The sequence below is a fragment of the Mytilus californianus genome, unplaced genomic scaffold, assembly GCF_021869535.1.
Source record: "Mytilus californianus isolate M0D057914Y unplaced genomic scaffold, xbMytCali1.0.p SCAF_12, whole genome shotgun sequence".
NCBI classification, from domain to species: domain Eukaryota; kingdom Metazoa; phylum Mollusca; class Bivalvia; order Mytilida; family Mytilidae; genus Mytilus; species Mytilus californianus.
Window position 1 is genome coordinate 35,863,854 of NW_026262604.1, and position 11,606 is coordinate 35,875,459.

General features: G+C 34.9%; 1 protein-coding gene across 1 annotated transcript; it reads right to left on the reverse strand.

Moving 5' to 3' along the window:
- Window positions 1-1,621: 1,621 nt before the first annotated feature.
- Window positions 1,622-6,981, reverse strand: LOC127722420 (salivary glue protein Sgs-3-like). Its single transcript, XM_052229291.1, has 2 exons — window positions 6,802-6,981; window positions 1,622-1,942 (listed from the first exon to the last, which is right to left on the reverse strand). Exons 1-2 carry the CDS (start codon window positions 6,979-6,981, stop codon window positions 1,622-1,624), a joined length of 501 nt encoding a protein of 166 aa, XP_052085251.1.
- Between the last annotated feature and the right edge of the window lie 4,625 nt (window positions 6,982-11,606).

Consider the following 11,606-nt stretch of genomic DNA (forward strand, 5'->3'; position numbering starts at 1 on the left):
AAGGCTGCCTGTTCAGGTATAGGCAAAGTTGCCTGTAGGACTGGAGGCAAGGTTGCCTGTTCTCCATGGACATTGCGTGTATCATTCATTTTTCGTTAATCCTCCGTGTAATGCTCATCACTGATCGTGCGTGTGGTCAGTTTGAATTTTAGAAGGTCTGTACGTGCAAGATGTTGTTGAAAAATGTGTTGATTTGGCTTGTTAATAGCCTCAGTGAATACTGTATCTGGTCTTTGTGGAAGAAGACGAGCTTGTTTGCTTATAATAGAGTCTTGTATTTGATAGCTATATATCTTTTCGCCGTTTGACTGCTGAGCATTGAATTTCAGAATTGCATTGTGAACAATCCAGCCAGGTTTCCTATTTGATGTACCAACGGAAATTCTACGCTGATTACCAAAACTTCTCTCCTCATTTTCTGTTAATATGGCCTTGGTATTGAAGATTCTAGCAGTTTCTCTGTGGAAATGAATGCCGCAAAATTGACGAATAGTCATCTTAGGAATAATTTGACGGCACAGCATGGCAAAAAGAAGAAAAAAAAATTAATAGCCGAAGCAGTTGTTTTGTTGACCTGGTATTAAAAGGGCTGTATGCTTTTGTTATATCGACCAGCGAAAAAACAGATCAACAAATTTTTTGCTGATGCTACATTTCTCGTTCAAATTTGTGATGAATTTGGCCAGCTGAATCATAACACGACGGGCCTCAGAGCCTTTTACTTGGTGTTTTCCCCAACAGTTTTTGTTTTATTTGCAGCAAATTTTGCAAAATCATTTTGTACGTTATTTTCAATGTGTGAAGGGAGTTCTTCTATGATGTTTTTAACTACATTTTATATATCATATTGAGGTTTATTGTGTAAAATTTCAAAGGTTTCCAAATTCAGGGTTTGTGTTAAGAGTTTCCTTGATTTATCATAAGTAATGCTGCAGGTCTTGTTACACCATGCATCAGTTCTGTTAACTCATCTTTCAATGTACTTCTGTCCATATTGTCTGTGTTTACATTCCTGCATTCCAGTTCTATAATAAGCTCTGCCCTTTTTAACTCAACAAATGGATTAAAATTGCCACTCTAAATTTTTAACCAAACCTCTCCTCCCAATACCAACCTCCGCCTTTCTTCTAGATGTAGAAATTTTATTTTTATGCAAGCTTCAAAAATAATATGATTTTTATGAATGCACTACACAGAGACAGCTGTAATTTCCACCTCTTTGCTGCCCAGCTTCAAACTGGCGATCTGGATTATCTCCAGGAAAAAACCCGTATGGTATCGAAAAACAACCTTTTTTGAAAAAAACTGGGTTCATTTAGGGTCAATATGTCATCCAGACGAGTGGCGATATAAGTGAATTGATCAGCATCTGTAGATGCTGCAAAATTTGATTATTAATTAATATTTAAAGATTAATTCTCAACCCATCCCACACACCCACCCCTCATTCCAAAAATAAATTGTGATTTATCAAGTTTAACGGAAACTGTAAAAGATATTTGGTATGCATTGCACATTCAATAGACAATTAATGCAATGCCCCCTCAGTCATGGTTTTGACGATTGATTGCTTTAACGATTCCGCATGTTTAAGCTTTTGATGGGTCATTTTTTAAAGGAATCAATAGTAATTTGTCAATAATGTTATAAATGTTGTTGTATAGGTTGTCTGAGGAGTAGAAGGATGACTGCTGCTTGTCTGAGGAGTAGGAGGATGACTGCTGCTTGTCTGAGGAGTAGTAGGATGACTGCTGCTTGTCTGAGGAGTAGTAGGATGACTACTGCTTGTCTGAGGAGTAGTAGGACGACTGCTGCTTGTCTGAGGAGTAGTAGGACGGCTGCTGCTTGTCTGAGGAGTAGTATTACGACTGCTGCTTGTCTGAGGAGTAGTAGGACGACTGCTGCTTGTCTGAGGAGTAGTAAGACGATTGCTGCTTGTCGGCTACGATAATCAGCAAAGCAGAAACTAGAAGAAATACGAGTGTCGGGCAGTAGACAGTAGGAAAGGGATACCAAAAAAATCGCGGGTTAAGAAATTTTGTGTCATTTTGTTAATTTTTGGAGAACCAATGTTTTGGTGTGTCTTATCATTTAAAATATTTACTGAAGCACCATTATCTATCATCATTTTTCATGTTTTTGAATTTACTTTAATTCAAGCAAAGGGTGATTTATGTATTGAACAAACTGTCTCGGCTTCTTTTAAACTAGAAATACTCCTCATCATAACTGTCTAAACTATATTGATATGTCTGTCTCTCGGTATTGAGAGTTTTCACTTCATTTACGTGTCTATCTATTGTGATTTGTCTATTTGTACCGGTATATCTATTTTGATTATCATTTTTGCTATTTATTATTTTGATCTTAGTCATTTGAGAAAATAGTGTTTGAGAAAAAAAAACATAATTAAAAAAAAATCTAAAAAGCAATAGCTCTTAAACTATTTTATATATTTACATACAATTTCAGTGTATATAATCAAGAAAGTGTCCCATTGTCAGCTTTTGTCCATCTTTTTACACTTTTAATTTATATTTTTGCCCTTGTAATCATTTTGTTCATTTAAATGTAACAAAATGTGCATCAGTTTTGAAGAATATGCAGGAGATCTTAAATGAAAATATTCTGGTGAAGGGTTTCAGAGTAGATTTTTTATGCAAAATTGAAAGAACTGTAATATGAAGGGTGCAAACACATGGCTGAGCCATACTGACATTTAGTCAGGTGAGCTAAAAACTGTTGAGGAAAGTTTTATATATTCCTAACTTAATTGATTAATGTCTAGTCGCAAATATTTCATGCACATTCAGGTTTGAAGGAATTTTGAAGAATTATTCATAGCATTCAACACTTTTTTCTAGAGTTTCTTGACAAGGTCAGTGCACTCAAAAAACAAATAAGCAAATGATTGACTTTTCTGTCAAATTTATGAGTGCATATAGAATCAACTTCCATACAACAATGGACTTAGGAAAAATAGTGTTAATTCATTATAATTTTGTTATTGTGTCATTATATACAAGTATCTTTCAAACAAGTGTCTCTGATGATTTTGTATTGTTGTCTATGAACGTTTCTAGTGACCAGTGGAATGGTTATAGTGTTCAGCATGTACTTCCAGTCAGAAAAAGTGTTCATTGAAAAAAATAATACTGTCTAATTTACAAGAGTATCCAATCAGTATGCAAAATTTTGATGATCAATAGAATTATCATTATATTAATCACATAAGTCCAATAAAAAGATTTCTTACTTGAAATTTACAGGGTAATCTTTGTAGGTACACCATTCCATATCTGTGCATAGAGAGTGGTCTCCTGAAACATTGGAAACTATTCTGTTTTAACCCTCTCTCAAATCAATTTTTAATCCTGCATTTCCCTTGATTGCATACATAAAACATCTGACAGGATAAGGGATGACATCAGGATGTTTCAGTTCCATATACTTCTTGGAAAGCTCATACAACTTTTTTGAGAATCCTCTTTTAACATGGATTTGGTCATCTTTCTTTTCTTGTTCTTGATGTTCTTTTTCATTAGATACTTTCCTGTTTTCATCATCATAACCATTTTCTTCTTCGCACACTCTCGCTTCAACAGTTTGCACTACTGGACGAAATAACAACTGTCCAGACCAGTAACAGTCGTTCTAAGACTGTAAATGTTTATGTGAGTTGTAACAGTTGTAAGCTTTCACTGTTTTAGTTATTTTGTAACTGTTACAACTTTTAAAGTGTTTGTCTTCAACATCAATCGACTGGAACAACGCTAGAAATAACTCACAAATATTTCAGGACAACTATTTTTAATTTGTGACAGTCATAATTAAACTGTTTAAACGCCAAAAATGTTGTCACAGTTGAAATACGACTGTTGCAACATTTTGAAAGTTGTTACAGTTATTTAATAACTGCTCCAACACGCAAACCGCTGAAACAGTCGTAAATAAACTGTTTAAACGTCGAAAAGGTTGTTACAGTTAAATTATGACTACCACCATTTTATAGCCATAGTTAATTTATAAGATTAAAGTGTCGCAACTTTCAAATATTGGTTGTCATTTCATAGACTTAAAAGTCACGGATACTAAATTTCTGACAGTCCGGGATAGGTTAAACTAATTTTAATATTATTTCATTGTGTGCAATTGAAGAAGGTGTTTTATACAAAGGCACAAATGTCACACCTATTTAATACATTAATTTTTAAATAGAAACTGATTGTAAAAGCAAAAAAAACATATATTTAAATATCTGCCGCGGAAGATTTAGTGATTCCCTGCTTATCTGGTAAATGTGGTAAATTAATAACTTTTCAAACAATTTGTAAATTTGGGTTCAGGAATCTCATTAGGTGTGCAACAGTAAGACGAATTTTCATTGGTCTTTTCCTTTCTTTTCCAAGTTTCTTTATGATATAATAGCTACAGCAGTCAAAATTTGCGTTCAATCGTTAGATTCTTCTATATGGAGTTGTTCGGTATCATTTAGGTAATTGTCGGTTTCTTTTTTAATATCACGGTCTTTTATTAATATCGCGTAACATCGTAAGAGATTCCGTTACATTTAATGTTGTCGAGTATGGTACTGGTAAGTACTGATTTTATTGCTTTACAAATACCCACCGCAAACTTGAGTTTTGTGGAAATTTGTCGTAAAGCAAAATAAAAAAAACAACAACTTTGAAATCAACATCTGAACTTACAGCTTCAATTTTATTCCTTACACCCTTGATAATATGACCAGAACAAAGGTGTACAATGCAAATTTCATTTCTTTCAATTTGTGAGTTGTCATCAATAGTTGCCATAGCATCTTGATATACTACTGTTAAACATCCATCCATACCTTTTAAAACTTTGCAATGAATGAATTTCCATTTGAAACTTTTGGCCATCGCAAGGGGTTATGATCTGCCCATGATTTACATGTCTTTGGTAAATTATTGTGATTTTGTACGGTCCCCATTTTTATGCCGTGCTTCTGTATACAATTTTGATAGGACGCTGTCAATTTCTTTGACAGGATAGTTTTCTATGTCAGTCTTCATGTCTTTCTCTTCTAGATAATTTGTAAATAGCTTTTAAAGCGTGGTTTCTGTACATTTTGAGACAAGCCGGTGTCAACACCAGCCATTTTTGTTGTTGATGTAAACAGACGATAAGGTCTCGTGAGAAATAGCAGATTAATTTTCATTGGATAATATAAATAGGGAATTTCCCGGAATCTACAAATAAACCGCTTGCACAGTTTCCCGCGGTGAATATCCTTTTTCTCCGGTGATTATTATATGCTCTTTTATTCAAAATGAGCTCTATGTAACTTTTCTATTAGATTAAATTAATTATTGGATACTCTCTTTTATGGTACGACAGTCCTGCTTTTGATCATAAACTTTTGTTACATGTACTGCATTCAAAAACAATATTTTTATGAATGGAGTCTACGTGACGAGTTGAATCGTACTAAGTGTAAATTATCTCGTTTCATTGTCGACATTCTTCCATCGTATCCCTGTGTGTTTCCATGTGCCGAATCAAATTGCATTTTTCTGTGAACATCTTCAAACAAACATTACATTTTTTAGGGTTTGATTTATTTGTGTAATTTGGATTATCTTTTCCCTCTAAAAGATTGAGACTTGTAAAGAGATCTGTTATATCAGATTTGGATCCTTGTTCTCTTAGATAGTCTTAAATCGGTTTGTCATGGTTCAAATTCATTTAAAATACATTCATTAGAAATACTTTATTATTTTGATTGTATATTAATTCCCTAATGAGGGTAACACTATTTAACTTCAAGAGGGGGTGGGCGGGGATTTTATGTTTTTTTTCATAAGTCAATTTTTGTTCGCCCAAGGCGAGAACAAAATTATCAACTTTTTCGACGCGATCAATCGAATTTTGTTTCCTCACACTAAAGGTAAAGGGGGGATTTGCATCCGGATTAATTTTTTTGACATCTGCATGCTTTACCAGATTTTTTCTCGCCAAATTAGGGATCCGAATAATTTTGTTAAAGTTGTTAGTCGACATTGCCCTTTATAGTAAATTTTTAACAATTTTTCGTAATATTTTACAAAAAACTTGTTCTTTGAAAGGTCAAGTGAGCTATTCTTATCACTTGGAGTCCGTCGTCGTCGTTAACGAACTTATACAAAAATCTTCTTCTCTGAAACTACTGAGATAAATTTAACCATACTTGGTTTTAATAGTTAAACAAATTAGTCCGATGACCCCCGCCTTCTAACTACATGGCCGACATGGTAAAAAAATAGAGCAGTTTTTTCGTTTATATCTCTAAAACTAAAGCATTTAGAACAATTCTGACAGGTGGCAAACATGTTCATCAGATTTTAACCTTATTTTATCCTAGTTGAAAGTTCATTAAATGTTTAATGTGGTGTATGCGAAATTGTGTCCCTAATATCAAATATGTTCGGGCCAGCTGAGCTATTCTCGTCACTTGGCGTCCGTCGTCGTTAACATTTTACATATTGAACTTCTTCTAGAGAACCACTGAATGGAATGGAACCAAACATGACATGTATGTTCCTTGTGCGGTGCTGACCAAGTTTGATAGTATGTGATAAGAAGAGTTTGATATCGTGTAAAAAAAAAAATCTATAACACTTATTATCTTAATTGTCCTACTTTTAAAAGATATCAACCACAATGCATATACCTCTATCAAAACTTTCTTCTAACTCTATTCCGGCAGTCCATGTGCTACTGATCTGAACTCTCGATCTCTCTCTCGATTTCGATGAGAAGTGAACGTGATCAGAAGATAACCTTTCTGGTTGATACTTGTTGAAGTCGTGTTGTTGACTTACATGGTGAATTGGTTGAAGTTCCACCAATTTGTTGGATATTGGTGGAAGGCTGATCAGCAGTTCCACCTTCACAATCATTCATCTGACCATTGTCCTTTCCAGAGATCAGATCAGCAGTGCAACCTTCACTATCATTCATCTGAACATTGTCCTTTCAAGATCTCAAGATTAGCAGAATAATGAATAAAAAACAAAAATTCAAAACATGACTAAGTTAACACAATTTTTCGAGTAGGGACATTTTTTCTGGGTACACAAAATTTTTTTTTAGACCTCTAAAAATGACTAATCCACAATTTAAAAAGATGTGTTTCTAAGGTTATTATAAACAAACCTTAGTTTATATCGTAGTTGTGCTAACAAGATCCATAGAAAGGGGCTTGATAACTTCTACATAACCCGCCTTAAAAGGTAGGACAATGATGTCATGAATATACAATACCTCTGACATAGGAATATAATTAGCATTCTCGATACCTTAGGCTTTTCAAAACCACAATTGTCTCTGCCATTCACTCAAAATCAGTAATATTTTAGGACCCCTTTCCATTTATGACTGAAAATCTGTTGTCTTCCTGGATTTATTTCAGTACCTCCTACTACTCCTTGTCCTCTTTGAATGCATCTCATATTTACAGGGTTTTCAATATTTCCACCTGATGCAACGTTGTCTTACGTCGCAGATCATCATCATCATCATTATCATTATAATCTTGCAATATATTCTTCGAAAGTTTTAAAAACCGTTTTAGAGTTTTTACAATTCATTTCTCGTAAACAAACAACTGTTCACTGCTCATCTGTAATAGCAAAAACTTCAAATGATTTTCCGAACTTTTAATTTTATACTATCAGCATAATCAGATGATGTTCTAAATTTAGGTATTGCAAAATGTTTTCCTTAGAGCACCTTCCTCTCCTTTCCTTCGTTACGTTCGACATCACTTATTAAATGGTATCTTTTGTTATTCAAAGCTGGTAAAGCTACATTTTCAAAGACTGTCAAAGATGATCTTAAGGATTTTTCTTTTTCCCCAAGGGTGACTGGGGAAAAGACATATGGTCACTTGGTCTTCTTCCGACCGGCAGTAAAACGCTTGCCAAAGTGGGTCGTCCGTTTGGCTGTGCGGGATGTATCAAGTTTGCAGCCATGTCCGGTCAGAATGGGGACGTTAAATCCGATATCTCTTGTAAAGAGAGTGCCACGCTCTTTGCACGTTAAGAATCCTTGCAAAAACTCTTTTGAGGGGTCCGTAGTCTGCCTGTTGCAAGGCACATTTTCTGTCCCTATCCATATACCCTCATTTTCCAGTGGCAGTCCAAATTTCCCCGACCATCATCCCAGTTGGCCTCTATAACAAGACCTACTTATTGTTTTTATTGTAAACTTGTTCTCGTCCTGAACATGAATGAAATATTTGCCACTGGACGTTAAGCGACCAACAATCAATCAATCAAAATATTAAATGCCTTGTAAACAAAATCGTTATTTACTTCTAATGGAACTGGCGGCAAATTCGCCTCTTTTAAAGTTTCATCCATGATTACAATTGATGAAGATCTTCTTCAAATTTGTCCATTTCTTTTAGTGCAGACACTTTTACAACTAATCGATATCTTAATTTATTGTTACGTATTCTTAAGTAACTATTCTTAATCCATAAGGCCAGGATCTGTTGTTTTTGTTTGTCCCCTCAAGGACGAGTGTTGAAATCTAAAATGAATATAATTGTAGATAAACATACTGAGAGAGAGGGAGAAATCTAAAATGAGAGAATAGAGAGGAGAGAGAGCTCCACTTGTTGATGAAGCTAAGAGATAACAATTGGTCATAAGGACCTGCAGTCCAAGTGAGCTTACAATGATTTTGATATTTGATAAAGATAACATCAGATTTAAAACATTACTTAGGGGCATCAAGGGGGAAAGCACTGCAGCTGTTTGCCAATTAGACCCAACAGAGGTAAAGGTCAGGGACCTAAGTACGCGTGTTGCTAATATTATTTCCCAATACGTGAAGAAGGAGAAACGATTTCTTGGGAGTGGCTATTATTGTAATGATGATTTCAAATTTCCATGGTGGACATGCGACAGCAACTTTCAGTCACCAAATGACAGAAGAAATTACAAAGATCAGCTAACAAACTCAGAGCTACAGATAATTCTATGGAATATATTGATATGTCAAGACTTCCTAGTCGACCACCATCCTGCTATACTAGATTTCATTTACCTGTTCAGAATAAGAGCGTGACTTGACATCTGGAAAAGAAAAGAGATTTGTTAGCATTAAAAGTTGGTCAGATGCATTTAGCATTTTCTCTTCCGTACTCAAGAGGTTTAGCCCTACTCGCACTACTATACTAGATGATTGAGCCATATATATATATATATATTGTTTGAACGTAGTTTTCAATTTAGACTTGTTTATATTTTTTCGTTTGGGCTTGTATCATATTTTCCCTCCGGTTTTTATGATCCGTTCATCCTATTTTGACTCTTTAAATTCAAGAGTCTATCCTAAATTGAGGTAAATTGTCTGGCCTTCCAAATACCGTTTCGATCCCTAACATCACTGAAAGACATTTATTGTCGAAATCCGGATCTGGTGTACAAAAACGTTTTGACACCTCATGTTTGTGGTATAACATCTTTGCCGCAAGTTAATTGTTTTCTGTTAAGTATTAAATTAATATTCAGATCCATTTTGTTACATCTTGTGATCAATTTATTTGGCAATCGCCAATGGCAGTCAGCAGGGTTTAAGAACATCAGTTGTTCGACCTGTTAGTCAAATGCGTTTTGTTAAAATATACTTTTTCACTTTTTTGGTGTTTTGATTGATTGATTGTTGGTTGCTTAACGTCCAGTGGCAAATATTTCATGCATATTCAGGACGAGAACAAATTAACAATAAATACAATAGGTAGGTTCTGTAATAGAGGCGTCTGGGGTTGAGGTCGGAGAAATTTAGACTGCCACGGGAAATGAGGGTATATTGGATAGGGACAGAAATTTAGCCTTGCAACAGGTCACCTACGGACCCCTCAAAGAGTTGTTGCAAGGGTTCTTAACGTGCAAAGAGCGTGGCACTCTCTTTACACGAGGCATCGGATTTAACGTCCCCATTCTGACCGGACGTGGCTGCAAATTTGTACATCCCGCACAGCCAAACGGACGCCCCACTTTGACGGGGGTTTTACCGCCGGTCGGAGGAAGACCAATGGTGACCATACTTCTATTCCCCAGTCACCCTTGGGGTATTTTGGTGTTTTGGAAAATGTTGTTTGTGCTGTATTTAGACCCTTCTACAACGAAATTTGTTTTACATGCACACGTATAAAAATTGCGGTTTTTACCAACGCAATCATAGGTTTGAACGTAGTTTTCAATTTAGACTTGTATATATACATACATATATATATATATATCGATTTGATTCTACATATTCAAACAATTGTGCCAATTGGTATTATTTACGATGTTAATATAAAAAGGAAGATGTGGTATGATTGTCAATTAGACTCTCCACGTCAACTCTCCACGAAAGACGAAAATGACACAGAAATTAACAACTATAGGTCACCGTACAACCTTTAACAATGACTTAGACAATCAATGCACATGATGACACACTTTCTTGCAGTTCTGTTGATCAAATCTTACATAAACAGTCCCTTAATAGATGTATTCTCACAGTAGTTAGCCAACACAAATCGCCCAGTTTATTAAAAAAAAAAAAAAAAAAAATTCGAAGTAAAAAGAAAAGGCTTTAAAAAAATTAGGATGGAGGGAGGCAATAAAAATTTTATTTACAATTTCATATGACGTGCATCAATTACATGAATACTAAGCATCAGGCCGATAGTACCACTATATCTGGGAGTACTATGTTGTTCAGATGAGACCACTTTACAAGTTCTGCATTTGTAGGAAAATGTGTCTTTGCTACAGGCATTTTATCCTTAGTAAACACAGTATTTAAATATGTAACGGAGGTCATGTATTTATCGCATGCTTGTAGTACATTCAATCATGATATGTAGGCATCATATGAGGACTGCCCATAGTATTAAATGAGATTTTTGTCACAAATGTCGGCAATTATCTTAAAAGCTAACCAAACCTTTTAACAGACTGATTAAGAAGGGATATAAATTACTCATCATAAGACAGCTGAGTCAGGACCGGTGTTGCTTTTCCTGACTGCAAAACTTACGTTGTTAGAAAACTACACACGGTTGGTCAGTCAAAATCCTTATTTGTAACCCGACAGCATTCGCACAATTTTCAGAACTTGGCCGAAGGAAGGAAGACTATTAGTACTCACATTAAAAGATGCATTCGCTGGCAAGAATTATTTGAAAATCATCGTGGACAGGGTTCACGCAGAAAGACGAAGAAGACAAAGAAAGACATTTTAAATCGAAAGCAAAAGGACAAATCATGGACTGAAAAGAATGATATTAGAGGAATCTGCCTAAGATCATACATTTAACAGGTTTAACACCTTTATTTCTGACAAACAGATGCAGATTAAAAAGGACCAAATTAAGTTCATGAAAGAAAAAAAGCCTGAAGGTTCAACAGAAAAAGAATAAAAATAAAAATGACAAAGGTAAATTATTGTGGCAATTGTTTTCCAGGCATCACTGTAATTATGTAGATGATGGTCAGCCATACAAATAAAGTTATATTTGCTTTGTTTTTGTCCGTATTGTTCATATTTGCACATAATTTAACGTAACTTTTAGTCATCAGAAT